Source organism: Mus musculus, chromosome 17 (genome assembly GCF_000001635.26).
Source record: "Mus musculus strain C57BL/6J chromosome 17, GRCm38.p6 C57BL/6J".
NCBI classification, from domain to species: Eukaryota; Metazoa; Chordata; class Mammalia; order Rodentia; family Muridae; genus Mus; species Mus musculus.
The window spans coordinates 25,962,477-25,986,378 of NC_000083.6; the positions used below are offsets into that span (position 1 = coordinate 25,962,477).

Genomic DNA, 23,902 nt, shown 5'->3' on the forward strand with positions numbered 1-23,902 from the left:
AGTGGGAGGTAATGAGATCTAGACTCATCCCAGTGTGGCTACCTAGAAAAATGTACTAGCTCTGCTTTCTGGCTATGGCCAGCTGCACAAGAGCACCTTGTTAGATGCAGATACAGTGAAAGGGCACCCACTCCTCCCACAGCTCCGCCTCTCCTCCCAATGCCACAGACAATGGCAGTGCCTGCCCTTCTTACCCAGCCTCTTTAGAACTCAGCATTTTGGCCCAGATGAGATCAGTGTCAACAGGCTCCTCTCGGGGGTTAGTGGAGCTGACCTGCAGCGCCAGGCTCTCACAGGGGGCTCCGGTTAGTGTGGCCAGACCTTCAATGGCACGCCCTGCCTGGAGGGCAAAGTAGGAGCCGTGCAGCTTGGCCAGTGCCTTCTCAATGAGGGCCACCCATAACTGCTTCCGCTGTGCCTGGGGAAGGATGAGAGTCATAGATGGCCTGGTTTCTCTAACCCTACCTCCCACCTTGCTGTCCTACCTGTGAGAAGAGCAAAAACCCAGCCTCATCACAGGGCAGCATGTCATCCACCAGCACTGTTGTCCACGTGCCATCTTTGCACAGCCGCACCTGGTAGGCACCCTCTGCACATAGGCTACGTGTGACCATCACCCTCTCCACGAGGTCGGGACGTTCAGCCAGTACTGCCAACGCACTCAGGAACCTGGAGGGAGCCAGGCAACTTCACAACATGCCCACAACTGGACCAGCAGCCTCCATCCTCCCCTGAGCCTGTCTGGCCCTGACGGGAACCTGGAGCCTCACCAGCAGTTCCCCAGCAGCCCCTGTAGGATGTCAGAGGGCCTCAGGGTGTGGAAGACTGACCACGGAGTGCCGTGGTCCCTGAAGACAGAGCAGTTGATTTCGTGGGGCCTCAGCCACTGTTTCACTCGCTGCTGGACGCTGTCGCCCACTGGGAAGCCGACAGATGCAGGCCCGGGGGGGAAGCTGTCATCCACAAAGTTCACACTATTCTGCAGGGACCATGGCCAGACACTCAGGCTGGGCAGGACAGCCTCAGGCCCAGAATAATCCCACTCTACCTTTTGGGGGAAGACCCACCCTCCCAAGGGAGCGGCAGAAGGTTGGGGTGGGGCCCTTGCACATTAAACCAACCTTGGGGCTAGGCAACTTTGGAGGTTTGAAGGGCTCACCATCAGGATGATCCTGAGTGGGCAAGGGGACACCTGTACTCCCTGACTATGACACTGCAGGCCAGTGGCAAGCAGGCCACAGTGAGCATGGTAGCCTGGTATGGCATGGCTCCAGCTGCTCTTTCAGCTGACCCAATGGTGATGTCACCTAGGTCCCAGGCTCTGCAGCTTAAACAGAACACAGGGTGCCCCAGCCTTGAGCTTTAACAGGGTCTCCATGCTGCCCTGTGTAGAACAGCCTCACTGTATCCTCATCTCTGTGAGCTTACACATGGGAGCTCTGGGACGCTCCTAGGCACGTGAGCTGAGGGGAAGTGACATGAGTAGTGGAGATAAACGTAAGTTACCTTGGGCAAAGCTGGTTCTCAGCCTCAAAAACAAAGCTACTTACCTCTCTGCAGAAAGCCACTATGTTCTCCCAGAGTGCCTTGGCCTCGCCCTCATCTGTCTGCCTCCGCTTCTCCACATGCATACTCTCCCTGCGCCTCAGGGGGGTAGCCCCCCGGCACTGGGTCACCAGAAGCTGTGGTGTATGGCAGGCTGCACAGTGCTTGGCCCGAGGTGTGTTGATCAGAGTACAGGCCGGGCAGGCCCACTGACCCGGGCGATCGGGCAAGAGACGGACAGCCTTGTGTGCTGAGGGAGCTCGTCCACAGGAGCCAACACAGGGGCCAGGCTTGTTGGCACCACAGTCAGGGCAGTGGGTAGGGGGTTCACTGTGCTCCTGGAAACCATGCAGCTTGGAGCCACCACACACTGAACACCTGGGGGCTGTTGTGGGGTTCCTAAGTGTACACCTGGCACATGACCAGGTGGTGAAGTCAGGGCTGGAGGGACTGGCAGGTGTGTAGCGCACAATGTCCCCAGCTAGGTCAATGACATCACTGCACGACTCACAGCGGGCAGGGCTGCTCTCTGGGACCTCCTCCTCCAACACACTCAGTCGCTTGCCTGGCAGCAGCTCCTTGCCTGAGAGTAGCTCAGCGAGGCGGGAGGCCCCAGCTGCAGCTCTTCCAGGGCCCTGCTGGGGCCCTTTGGAGCTTGTGGAGGCTGAGGACTGAACAGCCTCAGGCACAGGTGGCTGAAGCTGAGGGGGGACCTCCCGGCGGCTTCTGGGTACAGGGTTGTTCTGTAGGGTGGGTGAGAAGGGGCTGAAGAGTGGTACCCTGGGTGGCTCCTGGTCAGTGGAGGTGGGACCCTGGCTGGTAGAAGGAGAATCAGCCTCAGCACCTTCCCCAGGGAGGACAGGCTGGGATGGAGCAGGAACGACATGAAAGCCAGTAGGGGCTACAACCTCGGGAACCACCAGGGCTTCTGGGGGGATGCGAGGCAATGACAGTTTCCGGGGTCCCCCACAGGCAGAACAAGAGCTGGCCACTGGTGTGTTATGCAGTGTGCAGCGCTGGCATGCCCAGCCACTGCCAGGCTCTGCCCTCTCCCCCTCGCCCTCCTGCTCCTTTTCTTCTTCTTCTCCTCTTTCTTCTCTTTCTTCTTCTCCTTCAGGGCGCCCTCTGGCTGGCTCTGTGGCCACTAGCCCTGCTGTCCGCACTGGGCCTGCTTCCTCCTTACCGCTGCCCTTTGGCTCCACCAGTATGGTGGGTGGCTTGGGCAGGACCCCATTGATAATGGGCAGCAGAGGGGCTCCAGGAACAGGCTCTGGGGTAAAGCCACACACTTCGCAAGCCTCTTTGCCTAAAAAGTTCCGGAATGTACAGCGTGCACAGGGCCATTTCTGCTCCTCTACGCTGAGACGAAGGATCTGGTCAAGATCTGGCTTATGTCGGGGGGCCTCACAGATGGAGCACTGGCGTTGGCCGGCAGGGTTCAGGAAGGTGCAGCGTGCACAGGACCACTCCCCAACTGTGGCCATAGACCCAGGAGAATGAGTGTGGCTGCAAGGGAAGGACCTAATTAGTATGGCTCCTTTGAGGTCTATGGCCACAATGTCTCATGGGCAACATACTTAGGGCTCTCTGATTCGGCTCTAGGCCACTGACGTACAAACTGAGGGATGCTGATGATGGCTAACGTCTATTGTCTACACAGCTGGATCTGGAATCTCACAGAAGATGCACCTCTGGCTGGCAGCATCTTTGAGGGTGTTTCCAGAGAGGTTTAACTGAAGAGAGAAGACCCATTCTGAAGTCTATGCTGGCCTCAAATTTACAGAGACTTTCTTGCCTCTTCCAAGTGCTGGGATTAACAACATATCCCTCTATTCCTACCCCAGAAGACCTACTCTGAATGCGGGCAATACTATCCCATAGACTGGGGTCCCAGATTAAATTACAAGGGAAAAGAAGGGCTGGGGAGATTGTTCAGCAGGTAAACATACTTGCCATTAAATCTGATGATCTGGCCAGGTGCTGGTGGCGCACGCATTTAATCCTAGTACTCGGGAGGTAGAGGCAGGTGAATCTCTGAGTTTGAGGCCACCCTGGTCTACAAAATGAGTTCCAGGACAGCCAGGGCCACACAGTGAAACCCTGTCTTGAAAAAGCAAACCAGCCAGGCGTGGTGGTGCATGCTTTTAATCCCAGCACTTGGGAGGCAGAGGCAGGCAGATTTCTGAGTTTGAGGCCAGCCTGGTCTACAGAGTGAGTTCCAGGACAGCCAGGGCTACACAGAGAAACCCTGTCTCGAAAAGACCCCCCCCCCCAAAAAAAAAAAAGAAAATAAGAAAAAAGAAAAAGCAAACCAAATCAAACTATAATCTGATGATTTGAGATTTGAGTTTGATATGTGGGGACTCATATGGTGGAAGGACAGAGCTAACTTCCAGGGATTGTTCTCTGACCTCCATAGGTGAGCCACGGTATGCGTGAGTGTGCACATACAACATAAATTAATATCTGAAGAGGAGAGAGCTTGAGCTTCTTTGCTTCTTGGCTGCAGATAGCATGACCAGCTGCCCCCTGCTCCCACGGCCGTGCTTTCCTTGAACCGTGGACAGCATACCTTCCGTGATAGGCTTGTTTATATGTCTGGATTCCTAGTAAGAATGTCTGCAAGGCCATGGGAAGCCATATCGCTGTGAGAGTAAATACCAAGATGCAACAACCACCCCGTGATTCTGGGGTGCCAGGACCATGGGATGTCTCTGGGGAAAGCTGTAGGAATGGAGTGCAGCTGCTGTGGACGACACAAGGGGAGACTATTACAGTGCCACAGGTGCAGGGCACTGAGCTTCGGAGTTGGGGTTTTGGGTTTCTTCACCCTACTTTACCTTGCTATGCCCCATTTGCTCTCTTTGGGAATGGGGTATGTTTACTCTATGCCACTGTATATTATTAGAACTATATGAGCTTCATAATTAAGACACTGACTTGAATGTTGGCCTGAGACGGGTGTGATGGCTCATGAGTATAAGTCCAGCAGCACTCAGCAGGCAGAGGAAGCAGATCACTCCGGTCCCTCTGACCCTGACTCCCACTGGCAACCCTTCCCCTTCTATGATGGAGAAGGAATAAAGTAAATCCTTATTTCCTTAGCTGTCTTTGTTAGGTATTGTGTCATAATAAGGAGAAAGACTACTAATACAAATTTCAAATACCAGGAGAAGTCCAGGTGGCAATTCATCTCAGGAAACAGCCGCGGTGGCCAGTGTCTGGCTTTGGCCCAGCTGAACCTAAAGCATGGCAATCAACCGGGGAGACAGGGGGATAGGAAAATCCACATAGAAACTCTCAGTAGATAAGCCAAGTCAGAAGACTCCATCTGTAGTATAGGACAACTCCAGTGCAAACCAAACAATGCCTACAGATCACATATGTCCTGGGAAGTAGGACAAACTGGTCAGAGGCCAAGCTGTGGGTCTTCTGGAACCAGAAAACCTATCAAGACTCTTTGGGCAGCTCTGGTCAGCTCCGTGCTGTGCACCTCACAAGACCCCTATCCTTCACCCTCCTTGGTTCACTTGGCTATTGCTCACAGTCCATGGCCAGTCCTGTGCCCAGGGCTCAAGGACTGGGGTCCACAGGCAAGCCTTTACTACCACAAAAGTCTGCAGTAAAAGCAGGCTGAACAGCTGAAGACTCAATAAAACTGTTTTATAGTCTTTGGCAAGACCCCTGAGGACGTCTTAGCATGACAGATAGAGTGTTGCTGGCTGTCAGGGCACTTGACTAGCATGTGTGTGAGATACTGGGTTTGACCCTTAGATCCTGAAGTAAAAATCCATAGAAAGGGTTTTGGGCTTTATCTAGATTTCTCAACAGAAACACTCCTAAACTATGGCATGTGAGTTCACAGAAATAACTGCAACCCGTCAGGACACTGGCTCACAACAGAGAGCAAACTGGGACAACTGCCAGAGAAATCTGCTCACTCTGGAGCCACAACAGAGTCCACCCGAGTCACCAGAAATGAGCACCCAGAGGACTTAGAGGTTGTCACATCAGGCTGTGCACTTTGTAGAAGTCTTTCCCCTTTTAGGAAGAACCCATAACCTGCCAACCTGAGGAAGGATGCCCTGGGAAGCTACTAATTCAGTGATGAAAGATGGCTGCCTCTGCCCAGCAGAGCAGCTCTGGGCCCACCCTTGCCAGTTTCTTAGCTAGTTTCTCATACTCAGGGTAGACTGTCCTGAGCTATAGAAAGAAGGGTGAGGGGAGTGTCTACCTTTACAGGGAAATGTACCAGGCTACTCTGCTGGCTTGGCCTCAGCCTGGCCTGTTCAACCTTTCTGGATGGGTGTGTCCTCCTTGTCTCTGTCCTCAGGCAGCCAATGCCTAAATCAACTGTGTACTGATTAACCAGCCAGGTGAGGCTGGGCTTAAGAGGGCTTCTACACTGGGCTCACGAGAGGGCAGAGGAGGGAGAGTCACTGTTCCTTGGTCTCCTTGGCTCAGGTGGTGTGAGCAGTCTTTTCATCCACTTACTGGGTGTTTCCCTAAAGGAGAGTACCTAATATTCTGGAGGTGGCAGTCCTTAAATATGAGGACTGCCATGCCCCATGCTTCTCTCAGGCCACTACTGCCCTATCAGAGCAGGGAAAGAGGCTGCCTGTTTCACATGCTTATGTTGTGTTACTTCGGTGTGACTGTATGCACATATGTGGGAAAGGAGTCCTGACAGGTGACCACACAAGAGTGTCATCTCCTGTTTTTCTTCCATCTGTCTAGCTGAGTAACCCTCTGAGGTCCATCTCCTCTAGTCTGGATATGTATGGATTCTTCTAGATCATTAACACTATCTATTACTGATTCAACTTGGATGTCCACTGCCCACTTAAGTCCTAGGACTATCTGTAGTGGGAACTAATACATATTGGAGATGCCAGTTCAGGGGAAAGCTAGAGTAGTATGGAGCCACAACACATCCTCAGGTCTTGGGATTATCTTGTTATCCTACTTGTCCATCCAAACCATTCTGGACATCTTTAGTTTTTTTTTTTTTTCTTACATAGCTCAAGCTATTTTTGAACTCCTTATTCTCCTGCTTCTACTTCTAGAGTCTTGGAATTACAAGCACACACTACAATGCCTGGCCAGAGCTCTGGATGTGAATATCTTATTAATTAAATTTATTTACAGGATCTCTTTGTAGCCCTGGCTGTCCCGGAGGGCTAGGTTTAAAGGTGTGCACCATTATACCCAGCAAAAATCTTGGCTTTAATTTATTTATTTATGTGTGCCTGAGTTTATGTATATGTACCGTGTATATGCTGGAGGCCCTAGAGGTCAGTCAGAGAGGCACTGGTTCCCCAGGAACAGAGTTCTAGATGGTTATGTGCTGCAAAGCAAACTCAACCCAGTGTCCTGTGGAAGAGAAGCAAGTGCTCCTAACCGGCACCATCCATCTCTATGGCTTGTGCTGCTTTGCTTACTGAGACACGGTCTCACTGAGCAGCCCTGGATGGCCTGCAACTCACTATGTGGCCCAGGCTGCTGCAAACTCTTTTTTTTTTTTTTTTAAAAGAATAATTAATTTATTTTATTTATATGAGTACACTGTAGCTGTCTTCAGACACACCAAAAGAGGGCATCAGATATCATTACAGTTGGTTGTGAGCCACCATATGGCTGCTGGGAATTGAACTCAGGATCTCTGGAAGAGCAGTCAGTGTTTTGTTTTGTTTTTTTCTTTTTCTTTTCTTTTGGTTTTATGAGACAGGGTTTCTCTGTGTAGCCCTGGTTGTCCTGGAACTCACTCTGTAGACCAGGCTGGCCTTGAACTCAGAAATCCGCCTGCCTCTGCCTCCCAAGTGCTGGGATTAAAGGTGTGCACTATAATGCTCGGTGCAGTCAGTGTTCTTAACCGCTTACCCATCTCTCCACAGCCCCCTGCTCTCTCCCTCAAATCCTTTCTTTGAGACAGGGTTTCTCTGTGTAGCCCTGGCTGTCCTGGAACTCACTCTGTAGACTAGGCTAGCCTCTAACTCAGAAATCTGCCTGCCTCTGCTTTCCAAGTGCTGGGATCAAAGGCGTGTGCTACCATTGCCGGGCCTGCCTCAAACTCTTAACAATCCTACTTTGCTTCTTGCCTCAGTGTGCCAAATTATGTAGTCTAGATGTGACTGCTCACAACGCTGAACAATCTCTCACCCTGCCCCCCCCCAAAACTCATTTAAGAATGAAGCAACAACAACAACAAAAAGAATGAAGCAACAACAAAAGTAAACTTTCATCTACATATATGAATTTAGTAAAATATGAAAGTAGGAGAGTCATCCACCCATGTGACACATGTATGGTGATGTTCTCTGCTGGGGCACGACTGACTGACTTACAAGACTGAGAAGGAAGTCCAACATATAGCCTTAGCACTCAAAGCCACAAGGTACACCTAGCAATTCTACTCTTAAATTTCCTCAGGACACACACACACACACACACTCACACATACACACACACTCACACACATACACTCACACACATACACACACACACGCACACACACATACACACTCACACACATACACACACGCGCGCGCGCACACACACGGAATGTTCAACACCAATAGCCATCAGAAAAATGTAAATCAAATCAAATCAAGCTCCACTGCACACCCTGCAGGACAGTTATCAAAGCCAGAAGACAGTGAGCATCGTCAAAGTCAGGGAAAGCAGAACCCTGCCAACACTGTTATGGGAAATGTAAATGGGCCAGCCCCGAGACAGCAGTGTTTCTCAGAATGTTAGATAAATTCACCATATACAGCAGCCCCAGCCCAGGGATATACCCAAAACAACAATTAAACACACATCCACATAAAAACCTTTAACATGCAAACAAAACAAAACAAAAACCCAAAACCAAAAGCAAACCAACAAAAAAAGCTAGGCATAGTGACATTCTGGAGGCAGAGGCAGATCTACAGACAGGCCTGGTCTACAGAGCAAGTTCCAGAACATCCAGGGCTGTTACACAGAGAACCCTTTTCTTAAAAACCAAAACCGAAACCAAAACAAAGCAAAACAACAACAACCAACCAAAAAATAAAATACAATCAAACAATCTTTAGCATGAATGAGCATAAGAAGCATCACACAAAAGCTAAGTGGAAATGACATCTGTTCATGAGCAGAGAGCCAAGGGCAGCTTTTTTCCTTTTTTTTTTTTTTTTTTTTTTTTTTTTTGGTTTTTCGAGACAGGGTTTCTCTGTGAGGCTCTGGCTGTCCTGGAACTCACTTTGTAGAGCAGGCTGGCCTCTAACTCAGAAATCAGCCTGCCTCTGCCTCCCAAGTGCTGGGATCAAAGACGTGCACCACCACTGCCCGGCTGGGTAGCTTATTCTTAAGACAGCATACTACTGATGTGTGAAAAGGAAGGAGGTCCTGACAAAGCTGCAGTGGGATGAACCTTGAGGGCAGTGTGCTTGTGACATGAGCCAGACAGAGCCAGGTCACAGGTGAAATCTCTAGAAAAGGGAAGCACAGAGACAGGAAGCAGTGCAGTGACTGCCTGGGGCCAGAGCAGGGACCAAATGACTGCAAACAGGATCTCTTTCAAGTGTAAACAAGTTTATAACAATGTTTGTTCAAAGCTATGACTGGTTGAAAATGACTTGTACACTAATAATAGTTGATGGTGTGTGTGTTGGCTAGTTTGATGTTAACTTGATACAAGCTAGAGTCATTTTGGAAGAGGGATCCCTCAACTGAGAACATGTCTCCACCATCTGGCCTGTGGGCAGGCCTATGGTGCATTTTCATGACTGACTATAACCGTGGGAAGGCCCAGCTTCCTATGGGCAGTGTCACCCCTGGGCTGGTGGTCCTGGATGCTATAAGGCAAACTAAGTGAGACACAAGGAGCAAGCCAGTAAGCAGCTCTTCTCTATGGTTTCTGCACCAGCTCTTCCTCTAAGTGCCCTTCCTGAGTTTCTTCAGTGATGGACTGTGCTGTGGAACTATAAGGTGAAATAAACTTTTCTTCCCCTAGTTGATTTTGGTCAATGGTGTCTTATCACAGCAATAGAAAAACTAAGACAGTGTGTAGGTCTTATTTCAAAAAAAAAAAAAAAAAAAAAAAAAACTGCTTAAAAGGAGTTAAACCTCAACTTGGAGGTATTGCCTGGAGCGTCTTGCAGACCCAAAGGGAACTGACACTGTAATCCCTCATGTGAATCAGTGCACCATCCCCACTTGCTTGAAGGGTCCCATTCTGCTTGTCACGGCTCTCCAGACCTTGGGTTCCCAATATCTTCTGACCATTAGAGTAACGTGGTCCTACAGATTCCAGTAGTATCAGTGCCAGTATCTCCTTAAAGTCACCCCAGCCAGGTCAAAGTCACTTCAGAAGGTAGTCTCCTGTCTACAGTTTTATGCCCAGATAATTTCCTATGCCTGGTAGCTGTTTGTGAAGTGCGTCATGTCATGTGTGTCATGTGTGTCATGGCTTCTGAGCAGAGGACAGTTAAGAGTTTCCTAGGTTTACTAGAACAGAGCTACTAGGTCTACATCCTCTCTGAGGTGAAGTCCTGGATGTCTAGGGAGTGTCAGATACCCCTCTAAAGGAAGCTGATGACACACATGGCTTAGAAAGGATGACTTGAAGGGAAAAGTAGGCCCCTGTGGTTCTCTACAGGCAGAATGGCATCCTTAGAGGCAGCCACACTGGAGCATAGGCACCTTAGGTAGGGGAGGGAAGTAGTGTTCAACTCTGACAATTGTGTGAAGCTAGCCAGCACTCGGCTTGCTTGCTTGCGGTGCTAGCCACCCTAGCAGGGGCTCTCCAGACAACTTTCATAGGAATACGACAGGCGCTGGGTGAGTGCTGCTCAACAGCATGCTACAGCACAATCCTAGGCAGAGGAAAGTCTCAGACCTGGCAGCCAAGAGCAGCAACCCCAGATCAGCTCAGCTCCTGCACCTTTAGGGAAAATGAGTTGCCAGGAAATAGTGACAAACAGAAACCCTGCTCTAAGCAAGCATCTACGCCAAGGAAGGACACAGTGAAAAGGAGGTCTCCTGGCCATGACCCCTCAGGGTTGCCCCTCCCCACCTTCTTACCTTTGGGCCCTGGGTCGTGGATGCTGTCTGGTGACCAGAGCACTTCCCCAGACAGTCTCCCCAGGGCCACTCCTACACCAGCCAGCTGCTGCTGGGGGCCCTGGGTAGGGTGGCCCCCCAGGGAAGCCGTGGTCTGACTCCGTCTCGGCAGCCAGGGAGGAGGCGGAGCTCCCCATGGCCCCCCTGACAGCGGCCACGTAGAGAGCCGGGCCTGGTCACCTCTGGCCGGTGGCACACGGATGGAAGCATGGAGAGAGGAGAGTGCCCACACCGGAGAAAGGGCAGCCGGCTGGTCAGTGACACAACAACAAAAATAAACAGAATAGAAAGAGAGAAGAAACAGTGTAACTCACACAGATGAAAACTCTAGGACCCCCCGGGTGTGTGTGTGTGTGTGTGTGTGTTTCCCAGCATGCCTTGGGGTATGCAAGGGGAAAATGAGGTTCAGGGACCTGGGCATGACTTTAAGTATTCAGCACTGTAGTGCACATCCCATAGACAAGCTCCACAAAGGATACAGGTCAGAGGCCCAAGGCCAGCGCTCCACAGAACTGCTGCTCCCTGACTTGAGGCACAGTAAGGTTTTAGGAAATAACCCTAGTCTGAAAAACCCACGATCCCTCTCAAACTTGTCTCTAGTCTACAAAGGTTTTATTCCTCAATTAGGAGAACAATTCTGCCTCATTACAGACAACTATCAAGGAGACATTAAGTTCACAGGAAAGGCTGGGCAGTGGTGGCGCACACCTTTAATCCCAGCACTTGGGAGGCAGAGGCAGAGGCAGGCAGATTTCAGAGTTCGAGCCCAGCTTGGTCTACAGAATGAGTTCCGGGACAGTCAGGGCTACACAGAGAAACCCTGACTCCAAAAACCAAAACCCAAAAAAAAAAAAAAAAAAAAAAATCACAGGAAAGGAAAAAATGCAGGGCAGAGGGCACAGCAGGATGGCACTTAAAGCTCTAAGAGGCCAGGGTCAGACTGCCTTTAAAAGGGCAGCAGCCGACTGTGTAAAGGCACACTCACCCTCAAGTCCTAGGCCTGGACAATCCCAGGGAGCCTGAGAGACCATCCATGCTGAGTGCAGGAGAGCCACACCTGGTGGCTAAGGGAGTGCTAATGAGACCAAATAAACCCGAGGACTTGGCAGCTGCGAGACTGACACTCACAGGATAACTTATAGCCCTCTTCTGGCTGTAGGTGGAGGTCTCTATGTAGGTGGAGGTCTCTATGCTGCCCTTTGACTGGTTAGACCACAAACTTGTCTGGTTTCAGCAGTTCCTACCCGAGTCTCCTATCACACACCAATAGCACTTTCTCTGGCTTCTGAGTAAGTCTCTATAACACAGACATTGGTATTGGGTTACAGATGAGGGGAGACTGACATAAGGGGTGCAGTTCTGCTTGACAGGTGACAGTCTGTATAGTGCCTTTGAGAGCCAGCACCTGATACCTGGGAGGGTCACCAGCACCAAGCCCAGTCCCACTCCAACATACCCAGGCATGGGGAAAATTAGTTCTGCAACCCTACACCATGAGGTTTCAATCAGAACCAGCTACTTTTCCCATGAAACAGTGTTTCTTTCCTCACTACCTTCTGAGTTAGCATGCCAGGGGCTGCTTTTGCAGAGGGCCTGGTGCTATTGGCTGGATGGCCCTTTGAGATTTGAAGGCTTTTAATTCATACTTGGAAATGGCTAGAGAACAAAACAAAAGGGGAGGTAGGAGAACTGAACTTATGTGCAATGAACATTTCACATGCCTCCCTCCATGTTTTTTTTCTTTTGGAGAGAGAGTCTTACTATGTAGCACAGATTGGTTTAAGCTCCGCATCCTGCCTCCACTTCTCAGGTGCTGTGATTACAAGCATAAGATATCACACTGGGCTAGAAAATTCAAATTTCAGTTTCTACACAAAAGACCATGCTCATTTATTTACATGTTGTCTGTTGCTTCTTTCAGAGATCACACAGCTCAAGAAGCCACAAATGTCTCCTGACTGTTCTATTGAGGAGAGCTGGCTGGCTTCGACCAGGCAGCAAAGCCCAGGTTCAGACTTTCTGCAACCCACACAAAGGGTATAAAGAACTAAGAGAAGGCTAGAGGTCTGGCTGGAACCCACCATGGAAGAATTCCCAAAATTGTCTTCTGATCTTCACAGGTGGGCACATGTTCCCTGCCCTAATAATAATAATGCAGGGCTGGAGAGGTGGCTCAGCGGTTAAGAGCACTGACTGTTCTTCCAGAGGTCCTGAGTTCAATTCCCAGCAACCACATGGTGGCTCACAACCATCTGTAATGGGATCTGACGCCCTCCTCTGGTGTGTCTGAAGAGAGCAATGGTACACTCACATACATAAAATAAAAAAATCTTTAAAAAAATTAATAATAATGCAAGGCAAAGAAGGACAGGTAGAGATGGTTATGTGACCTCCCATAATCCAGCACTGGGGAAACTAAAGCAGATGAATCAAGGTTTCTAGGCCAGCCTGGAGTACATACTGAAACCCCTCAAAAGGAAACAAAGCAGGGAGCTCAAAGATGGCACAAAAGTTAAGGTCACTTGTTGCTACTGTAGAGGACCTGGGTTGGATTCATAGCACCCATGTGACAGTTCACAACAATCTGTAACTCCAGTGTCAGTAGATCTGACATGCTCTTCTCTAACATCCATGGGTATACACACACACACACACACACACACACACACACGCACGTAAAATGTTCATATACATAAAATAACTTAAAAAAAAAACCAAAAAACCAATAAGTCAACAAAAAACAAAGCTCAAATAAAAAGATGCTAGTATACTTTGTGTAATCTATTGTCTATAGACTGTTGTCCTGTCAGTATGAAATCATCCCAAATGACAGTACTGAGTTAATACTACTATCCCTTTTCTGGTCAAGGTGCCCTTCCCTACTCCCCAGCCCTCTCAGGGTGCCACAAAGTAACCTCAGCTAACCTCACATTCTTACTGCTTTTGTGTTCACACAGGGTCTTACAATGTAGCCTAAGCTGATAGCAAATTCCTGATTCTCCTGCCTCAGTTTCTGGAGTAATACAATGCACTTGGCTCTGGTTAAGATCTCTGGACTGTGTTCTAGCTCAGTATAGACATGCCCCTTCATGGGACACAGTAGGCTCCTGTGCTGGTGGCTTTGTTTGGGGCATCAGTGAATTGTATCTGGTTTTTGCTACTTTGGTGAATTCTTCTTTTTCCCACCCTTGGTTTCTCCTCTATCACTAGACAGGAGAGAAAGACTAGAGAGGAAAGAGAGAGATAAAGATCTCAGAATCTAATTTCTTTTTGTTTCTTCTTTGCTACTTTATAGGTTCTTTGTTTTTCTACCCTTTATCCGCGCCCCCACCAGTTTTACTCCATATCACTAAACAGGAAAGAATAGAGGGGGGAGAGAGAGAGAGAGTGTGGAAGGCAGGGATGTGAGGGAAGGGGAACTGGCAGAGATCTGAATCTAATTCCCTCCCCCTTTTTTTCCCTCGAGACAGGGTTTCTCTGTATAGCCTTGGCTGTCCTGGAACTCAGAAATCCGCCTGCCTCGGCCTCCCAAGTTCTGGGATTAAAGGCGTGTGCCACCATGCCAGGCTTCACCTTGTTTTTTTGTTTTTGGATCATGACTACTGTCAAACTGCAATCTCCATTCCCCAACAATGCCTGTAGGGGCTCTAACACTTACATACCCTCTGAAAAGTTCCCAGAATTCCAAATGTTGCAGAAACTATCTGCAGTTGGCAAAACCCCGTCTTTGCTAGAGCACGAGGCAAATCATAGTCAGCTGCTGCAAAACAGCCCCATATCCCCACATCCCCACACCTGGGATTAGAGTGAAATAATATTATTATATTTCTATGTTTTTTTTTTTTTAAGAAATCAAGATTCCAGAATTCTAACTACAGTGAAATGTTGGTGGCAGGGTGCCTAGCAAAACATGCTCCTATCCATCAGTCCCATGTTACAACAGTCACCCAGTCACCTGTGTCTCCTGTGGTTGTCAGTGCCACAGCAACCCTCAAACTGACAAGCCCTGGCAACATGGGAGCCTCCCGTAAGAAATGTACCCCAGGGCTGGTGAGATGGCTCAGTGGATAAGAGCACCCGACTGCTCTTCTGAAGGTCCGGAGAGTTCAAATCCCAGCAACCACATGGTGGCTCACAACCATCTGTAACAAGATCTGACGCCCTCTTCTGGAGTGTCTGAAGACAGCTACAGTGTACTTACATATAATAAATAAATAAATCTTAAAAAAAAAAAAAGAAAAGAAATGTACCCCAGCATTTCTGGTGCTTCTCTCTCATACCCAAACACTGAGTTGGGGAGAGGGAGGAAAGAGTATTGAGTTAGGCTTAGCACAAATGCCCATGGGGCAAAAATTGTTCACCACAGGGTCTTTCCCACATTTACTATGAAAGCAGGAAATATATTCAGGGGCTGCCCATCTGCCTACAGGAAGATTACCTGCTCCTCCAGGAAGGTACTAGGGACGTGCATGGGCTTGGGTGCTGCTTGCCCCACAGTTCCTATAGTCCTCACCTACCCTTCTTGCCAATCCTGCCCAGAGCACATCCTCCTCCTGCCTTTGTGCTCGCTCACTGGGGACACTTTCTTTGAGCATAGGGTCTCTTGGGAGGGTGGGGACAGCATATTCTTTCTTATTTGGTAAGTATGCAGAACAAAGAAGAAAGAACAATGACTCCAGGAACTCTCCATGCGACAAAACCCCAATCATGTCTGCTATCGAGGAGGAGAGAGCCCTTTGGTGTGCTCAGGAGCCTCTGTCCTGGCTAAGGGCCACCTGAGGCTTGAGAGATGATGACCCCTACCTTAACCCCACTACACACACCATGAGCCACTTGACTACCAGCTCTTAGTTGGCCTACGGGGTCCTCTCACCTTGAGAAGCTGGCATCAGTATGGCTCTGCTTGTTTTGAGACAGTCTCATGTATCGTACGATGGCCCAAAACACTATGTAGACAACAATGTTCTTCCATTCCTGATCCTCCTGTGTAAGATTGTGTGGCTTACCACATAGCTGTTCATGTGTGCCTCTTGAAACCCACCTTCTTTCTGCTGGCCTTTCAGGCACAACTATAGACCCCAGCATCTCCAGCAACGCTGGCAGTTGGCAAGTCCACATGTATGTAGGCAGCTGGGTAAAAGGTTCTACATGCCTTCCTTCTGGAGTCTGACAATCAGGGGCCACTGAGAGAATAGAATGGGAATCCAGCAGCAGCCCTAGAGAGGACTAGTTGTTCTCTGTCTTGGCCAGCCCTCTACAAAAGCAATTATTCCACCCAAGCAACTTGGCCAAGGACACGGGAACCAGGTCTTCTCTGAGTGAAGGAGGCTGGTCCCTCTCAGGTCTCCCCCATCTAGCCCAGAGTACACCAGCATAATTAGCATGTGGTGAAGCAGGGACACCAAGGAATGCCAACACAGGTGGATCCAGTCTTTGTTCACATTCTGGTTGCATAGGCTGTACTCCAGCACGGCCCCCCACCCTGGGTGTTAGGCTTGAGTTACCTCAAGTGCTGTCCTCGCTTTGCCGCTACTCTAGAGAATACTCCACTTGCTCATTCTTTTACTCCTCTGTGTGCCCAGCAAACACCCGTTGACCTGTGCTTTGAGTCAGGTTGCTTTAGGAGGTTGGGCACAGCAAGTAGTGATTCTCAGAGGTCCCTGCCCCAGACATTGTCTCACTGCTACATGAATTAGTGTAACCACATCAGCCTCCAACAGGAGGCAGAAGAGGCAGGGGACAGTAAAGACCACAAGATTTGAGAGATAGGTTCTCCCATCCTCTTAACCCAGGAGCATAGCTATGCCTTCCCAACTCCATGACCTACCAGCCAGTACCTCCTTTATTTTCATCAGGGAACTGTTCCACTTTTAAATGGGACAGTGGCCTAGATCTGGCCTCAAGGAATGGGACTGCCACTGCTCTAAAAGACAAAGTATTAATTATCAAGCTGCATTAGCATGTCCCCAGCCTTGGTGTGTTTGTTGAGGACAGCTGGGGGGTATCCACCCAGGGCAAGCATGAGAAGACAGGATGACACTTCCATTAGATTCTGCATGGAGCCACATAAGGGTGTCCTCTCAGTCAGGAGGCCAAGTCCTAGCTATGGCATCAACAGCTTCACTTTCAGCTCTGAGGACCCATTTGCAGGGGAGATGCTTAGTATACTTCAGGTAGGTCAGATTCATGGCTCTTCCTCACAGGTGCTTAGGCCTGGAGGTTGGATTGGCTCTCACAAGCCCCAAAACCTGTCTAAGGGCTGCAAACCCTTTGTATAGGCTGTCCCTTGGTCCTACACTACCACAGCCAAGTCAGTATTTCCTGCCCAGAGCTCCCAAAGACTTGTGGGATGTCTCATTTCCAGGACAATCTGGGGATTTTACCAAGTCAAGGCCAGGGAGACCTACTGCACCTTGTGCTTCCAGGGCTCTTGGTGTAGGAAGTACAATGTCTTCCTACATCTCCTATCTGGGGCGGTGCCCAACCCCAGTAAAACAAGAGTAGAACGAGGTTTCCTATAACAATTGATAAAGTATCTACCACACAAGGCCCTCCTCTGGGTAATTTTATAAAGGACCATCTCTCTCCCACTTTAATTACAGTAACCCCATGTCACTCCCCTCTTAAGAGAGCGGATGACAAGGGAGAGCAGTGTCTAGCCCCCACCTGACTCCCATAGCTACCCCCATATCTTATACTTGTACCCACCAGTGCAGGAGGCAGCAAGTCCAGATGTGAAGCCAAGAGTAAGCCACTGCTGGAATGCAATTCTGTCCAAAAGCAGCTGCTATCAAGGCCAGCTCCAGAGAAAATGGCCTGGGGACAGGAAGTAAACCCTCCCTTCAAGAAACTAGGCTAAGATCTACCTCAAGGAAGCACCCAACCCTGTGAAAACTGGCTGAGCAGCATTCTCTAAGAGACAGGGGGAGTGTCTCCACAGGAGTGTACTACCCCCTTAGCTCTTTGAGCCTTTGGCAGGCCACAGGCAAGACATCTTAGGTGGTACATCTAAGAGGGTACGAGACCCAAGTGGCAAGACCAAATGCCACTAGCATAGCTTCCCCGAAAATATTTTCCGCAAAGTCAGAGAACCAGGTTGGTAGGGCAGGGCAGCAGGGCAGAGGGCTGGTCACCAGAGACCTTGGGCACTGGCCCAGAGAAAGGGGTTCCTCCTGCCACCTCGGTACTTCTGCCCTGCTGCCCCATCAAACAATCCAACAAACAAGCCACACCATTTGGTAACTAGCTCACCTGACGAGATGCCAGTGTGCCCACACCTGAGTTGCTGCCTTAGGAAAGGGCCTCTGAAAAAGCTGACCACTGCAATCCTCACCAAGAGAGCATACCCCTTTTATCAAGGTTTGGACTCTGGCTCAGGAATGCCAAGTGCAGCCTCTGGGATTATCTGCACAAGCCAAAGTCCTACAAATGAGTCCTGACTGACCATGTGGCTCAGGCCCTGCCCTCTTGTACAGTGCTACAGTGAGAACCTTTCAGAGGATTGATTACTGTCCCACCTGAGCACATGCTGTTCAGGGACTCCTGTCCTTTAACAAGTTGTATTTATTCCACAGACAGAGACCACAGGGGACAACAAGGTTTGCTGGCTCTTAACTACCTCTGTCACAGGAACCAACTTGTCCCATAGTCAAACAGGCCTGTGGCTAATTCTATACTGGTAAGGACAATACAGGAGGTTATTCAAGATCCTGTCTTGATGTTCCTCACCTTGGTTCTGCTCTTGGGCAGAGTGCATCACCAGGGCCACAGATCAGTAGTAGTTGGCAAGAAAGCCTAGGCTGTCTAGGTACTGCCAGGGAACCATGCCCAGGTTGGGGCAGGGCTCAGGGAAACAGTAGAATGCCATCAAGATTCCCTGGACTCGGGTTCTGGCACTGCTCAGCCACTCCAGCTGCCTGCCAATGCGGAGCCACTGTTTGAGCTGCAAAGCTCTGCTTTTCTAAGCAGCTGCTCACCATGGAAGATGCTGCCATGCCAGGTAGGATATTCACATGTCCTCATCCTGTACTTCCCTTCTGAGTCACTGCAACCTCCTACACGCACTTGGCCACTGCCCCCTCGTACGAACAATACTGGAGATGGTGGTCACCACCCTCCACCTACACACAAGAAGCAGTGTGCAAGCTGAACTCAAAAAGTGAACCAGAGATTATACTGAAAATGAAAAAGCCCATCTAAGAGCCAGGTGTAGGACAAAAAGCCTTAAGAAGAAGGCTGTCCATTTTTCCATTTGTGTCAAGTGCTTCCTGGTCTCCAGCTCACAAGCAGAAGTCAAAAAGTCAGGCTGAAGCTGGGTATAGTTCCACACAACTTTAATCCCAGCACCCGGGAGGCAGAGGCAGGCAGATTTCTTAGTCTGAGGCCAGCCTGGTCTGAAGTAAGTCCAGGACGGACAGCCAGCCAGCCAGCCAGCCAGCCAGCCACACACACACACACACACACACACACACACACACACACACGCACACACACACACACACACAAGCACACAGATACACATGCACAGACATACATGTAACCACACACACACACACACACACACACACCCCTGAGCTGAGGCTGGACCTCAGAACAGTAGCGGCACCTCCAGCTGTACGCCTATTCAGAGCAAGTGAGACACACTGATCCTGCTGAGGTGAGCTACAGCAACTCTTGAGGCATCTACATGCCAGACCTGCTGCATCCTAACAGGGAAAGGGCCACTGAGCATCCTTCTGTGACCATCCAGAGGGAATTGCACACCAGCTTAATTATACATTATGAGAACAGAAATTGTGTTTTTCAACGTGGTATTGCCAGGAAAACAAAGGATTTAAGTTTTTAGTTCACAAGCTGTGTTGTTTAATGTGGAACACCATTTTAAGAGAAGGTAGAAGAGCAGCCTGCCGGCCCTGCCATCAGCAGAACAAGAGTCATGGGATGAGGCACTCAAGCTCATGGCCAGCTCCAAAGAGGTGGCCGGGATTAGGAGCATGCGGGGCCATAGCATGTCTCCCCTGACTTCCTTCCCCACTAGAGCTCTGGCCTTTCAACATCTCTGCAGAAGGGCAGGGGCTCCAGAAAGCTATAGAACATATTGATTTTTCCATTAAATTGTGTATGGTCAGCAAGAACAAGCAAGGGACAGAAGTCTGAGACTCCTTTTTTTTTTTTTTTTTCGAGACAGGGTTTCTCTGTATAGCCCTGGCTGTCTTGGAACTCACTCTGTAGACCAGGCTGGCCTCGAACTCAGAAATGCACCTGCCTCTGCCTCCTGAGTGCTGGGATTAAAGGCATGCGCCATCACGCCCAGCTTTGAGACTTCTTTAAACACAACTTTTAAGAACTTTTAAGGACAGAGGAAGGCAACGGGAGAGGGCACCTTCTCCATCAGTGAGCGTTCTGCAGCCTTCCCATCCTGTTAGCAGCAGGTATGGCTGTACCCTGACATTTTCAAATAGCCGCTATCGACTTGTTTTCCTTCCAATATCCCAACACTCTACCCAGGCTCATCCTCCAGCTTGGCCACAGGGAAATGGGGATGGCAGATTCAGGGAAGCTGAGACATGGAATATGGTGCAGGAGAGCCACGACTGTGCCTTTGTCAGTACAAGAGGGTTGAGGCCAGGGCAAGTGCCCACTTGTTTTCCTGAAATGGAGCAAGCCTGCTCTGGTGCCCAGTGAGTTCTTACGCAGTGATGGCTATATCACTGGTTTCCCACATGACAGACAGCTTGTGCAGAAGAGTAGAACAGAGCAGTTGGACTGCCCAACACCTTATGATGGTTTACCCTAAGACCCACACTAACCACGCCTGCATTGCCACACTGTCCTCCTATAATGCCACCCCTGGCCACTGTCTGCCTAGTAGGACCAGTCTGGTAGGCAATATGCTGTCCACACCAAGATACTCTTTGGTCCACTGGTCACAAGGTTTCCACACAGCCATGCCATGGTCCACAGAATGACAATCATGTGGCTAAGCCTCATGATCTCCAAGCCTCAACCCAGTCTCCTCTGCCTCCTCTCAGCGACACTTATGCAAGGGTCATAAGCTGGTAGTTTACTTCTCAGACTGAGAAACAAGCCAGGTGCCTGTTTCCACAGAGACCACATGCTACTTTTCTGGGTTAGGAGAACTCTTTAACCTTAGAAGTCAATCGACTCAAGGCTACCAGAGGTCAGCAGTCAATTGAGGATGCTTACTGGCTACCTGATCAGTGTGGGGGTGAACTGAGTTGGTTACCAGGACTTGCCAAGAAATAACACACACGTCTTGAGTCTGGGAGACACCAGGAGCTGGGCTGCCCCCAACAGAGCCCTGGGGATAGGCTAGAAAGATATTGGAGGTCTAGGAATCAAATGGCTCCAGACAGCCGAGACAAACTGAGGATGTGTGAAGGCCAAATGGCAGAGGTGTATCCAGCCTGAGGAGTTAGGGACTAATTAGAGCTTCTGAAAGCAGGAGCACAGAACACTTCAGGGTGCTCAGACTGTGTGAGGTGATAGAACCAGAGGGGACTGGAAGGACAGGGTAGTCAAGAGATAAACAGCCAGGTAGGAGAACAATCCACACCCCGCCCCCAGGCCTAGGGAGGGGTGGAGGTGGGGACAGGAAGTGTCCTTTAGGCCAGAGTCTTAAGGCCATATCTGTATTTCTCAAAATTCAGCCTCCCAGGCCACACAGTTTAGAAATCATGACAAAATAAAGAGACAAGTCACCAGTGATCCTGGGTCTCTCCGTATCTGGTGTTTTTCAAAGAGCTTAACATTTTTCGTTTATCATTTTAAAAATTATTTTTAAAAAGTTTAATTTTGGCCTTTTCAGCCCCAGCAATTGTCTAGTGCAGTGAAAGGCAGTGTTGATACTAAAGACCACAGGGATGGACAAAGGACTACTCTAACTTTCTTAGGCTCTTAACTTATCAGCTCATCAATAGCATGTATACTGAAGGTTTTCAGGTCACCAAAAAGGCTCATCTCAAGAGCCACCAGTGAGAATGTGGAAGGAGACCAAAAAATGCTTGTGGTTTGGAGACTTAGAACTCTGTCTATCCCTCTCCTGTCAATGGATGACGGACAGCCTCAGTTTCCACATCTGTAAAATGGGCCTTACAAGTTTTGCCTTAAGGCCTGGACAATGTACAACAGGGGCCAGGAAAGCTTGGGAGTAGACAAAGCCTGGATCCAAGGATGGGCCACAATGGAACCCTTTACCCACAGAGGACTAACCTAGGCTTCTACATAGATATGGAGTTAGGGCCACTCTCAGACACTATGGCCAGCAGAGATTTTGATAACTCCATTGCAGTTAAGTTGTACAGTTTCTGAGCCTTGGATCCAGCAGGGTTCAAGTCTTCCTCCATGGAGGTCAATGACCTGTCTACCAGTCAGACAGCTCTAGACATTCTTAGATGTTAGAAAAGAAATGGGTGCATCTCTGTGGAGCAGAAGGACCTCAAAGGAAACAGAATCTACTACCCCATGGAGGCAAGCTACTGTTCAGCAAGACACAATTGCCCTAGACTGCAGAACTGTGGTCCTGAGCGCATCCCTGACAGCTAGACTCTGGAAGCAGGGAGAAACTCAAGAGGCAAGCTCCACATCTGTGACTTGCAGTTCTCCAGACTGGGAAAGGGGAAATTGCCACTGGAGGGGTAATCTCACAGTTTCTTACTGAGTAGCAGTTCTTCCTGATTTATTGCTGAACTGCAGGGTCAGCAGCAAACACTCAGGTAGGCTCTCAGGTTCTCCTGAAACTCAGGAGGTATCTATCCTGTTTTCGAGGCTAGGTGTTTCGCGGTCCTGTTTCAGTATCTGTACTCAGGGACCCTAAGAGCCAGCCTAGCAAGGACCATCTGGCCACACAACAGGGTTCCCAAATCAGACGTGGAAGGGCCCCTTTTTCAGAAAACAAAAAGAAAATCCCGCAGCTGTCAAGGGGCTGCTCTGTAACTTTCTCGGCCTGCTGACAGGCCCGCAAAAACAGAAGTGTGGGATGAGGGGGCACACAGGACGCTTTACTCTTGCTGCCGCCCCAGGCAGCTGCAGGTTTCTGCAGACAGTGCCCCCACGACCTATACCTTCGTACAGTGGGCCAACGCTTAGCCCCGGACAAGAGGGCACTCAAGGACAGGCAGGCACCGAGGGTCGCCTGCGTCTGAGGTTCCTAGGCTGGCCTCGAGTGACCCACACCTCCGGCGCGCTTCCCCCTCCCCTTCCCGCTCACCACAAGCCAGGCTACTGCTCCCAGGACAAACATGGAGCATCCCGGCTGATGCCCTGAGGCCGAGCTCTACGAGTCCTAGGCCGTCTGGCCGGCCGCCTACCGTGGAACTCACCTTAGCGAGCCGGCGGCGCCTCCTCAGCGCTCGCGATCGGTCTAGGCGGGCGCGGCCCTAGTGCCGGCCCTCAGTCGGTTGACCCACAACTTCGACCGGAGGGCACCAAGGGCCCCTTCGCGCCAGCCGCGATGCTCCGCCGGCTTAGCGCGTTTTGGCCGCGAAGATCCGTCTCGGCCCGGCAACCTTACAAACGCCTCCGTAGCTAGCGCCCGCCGTCCCGCCCGGCCTACCCGCTACGCCTTACGCTGCTTCCGTAGCGTGGCGCCCAGCCGGGGCCCGAGGCTACAGCGCGTCAGGGGCGCACGCGGCACTGGGAACCCGGAGCCGGGACTACGGCTCCCACAGGGCAGAGCGACGCGGCTCAAGGCACGCCGGGAATTGTAGTCCATGAATGGTCCTACCCTCTACTCTTTCCCTGAGATTTCGCCCTCCCAACGTGACCGGAGACGCTCAGTTCACGGATGCAGTTGGTACTCCCAAGCTAGTTTGATGTGGCGCGCTGGATCCGGGAAGAGAACGGACTACAGCTCCCAGGATCCCCTTAAGATGGGCTTTGGGCTCCGGTAGGCGTCCACGGGGTTCGAGTGTTACTGCGCCAGGGGAGATGTCGGGAGTCTGGGTCGTGATTTTGTACAAGGTCTGAACCGGTTGTCTGCTGCGTTGGGGCAGTAGGTGGTACAGTCCAACCTAGCTGCCTTGGCTGCTTTCTACCTCTTCCAGCGACTTCTGGTTTCTTTCCCAACGGTCTGAAGCAGCAACCGTGCTGGCACTGCTCCTTCCGAGGTTACTCCATCTGAGGTCTGTGTTTACTCGAGTGCTAGATAGGCACGTCACTTTTTCTAGAGAAACACTGGCATCTGAGGCAGTCCTTTGAGTTATGTTCACAAGAGCCCCCAAGCTATTTC

The 23,902-nt window shown here is 50.2% G+C and overlaps 1 protein-coding gene and 2 long non-coding RNA genes across 18 annotated transcripts in view; 2 read left to right on the plus strand and 1 right to left on the minus strand.

Moving 5' to 3' along the window:
- D630044L22Rik (RIKEN cDNA gene D630044L22 gene) overlaps window positions 1-1,134 on the plus strand; it is a 12,139-nt gene extending 11,005 nt beyond the window's left edge. Inside the window, exon 7 of the long non-coding RNA NR_152187.1 lies at window positions 496-1,134. This is a non-coding gene — a long non-coding RNA (RIKEN cDNA gene D630044L22 gene). The remainder of the gene's footprint in view (window positions 1-495) is intronic.
- The window catches only part of Capn15 (calpain 15), a 27,511-nt gene extending 4,113 nt beyond the window's left edge, over window positions 1-23,398 (minus strand). For 4 of the 14 annotated variants that reach the window (XR_001782087.2, XR_003952148.1, XM_006524607.3 and 1 more), the window contains exons 1-6: window positions 22,995-23,220; window positions 10,615-10,903; window positions 1,551-3,051; window positions 771-979; window positions 486-669; window positions 195-418 (exon numbers count right to left, since the gene is read on the minus strand). Coding sequence is in view for 9 of the 14 variants with exons in the window: in XM_006524607.3 (XP_006524670.1) it covers window positions 195-418; window positions 486-669; window positions 771-979; window positions 1,551-3,051; window positions 10,615-10,790 (2,294 nt within the window). In the remaining 5 variants the exon portion in view is untranslated. Of the gene's footprint in view, window positions 1-194; window positions 419-485; window positions 670-770; window positions 980-1,550; window positions 3,052-10,614; window positions 10,904-17,361; window positions 17,813-22,994 lie in introns of those variants that run through there. The other 10 variants (XR_003952149.1, XM_017317570.2, XM_006524606.3 and 7 more) reach the window with 7 other exon arrangements.
- Window positions 23,354-23,902, plus strand: part of 1700022N22Rik (RIKEN cDNA 1700022N22 gene) — a 5,201-nt gene continuing 4,652 nt past the window's right edge. For 2 of the 3 annotated variants that reach the window (NR_168725.1, NR_166913.2), the window contains exon 1: window positions 23,354-23,560. This is a non-coding gene — a long non-coding RNA (RIKEN cDNA 1700022N22 gene). Of the gene's footprint in view, window positions 23,796-23,902 lie in introns of all 3 variants that reach the window. The other variant, NR_166912.2, reaches the window with a different exon arrangement.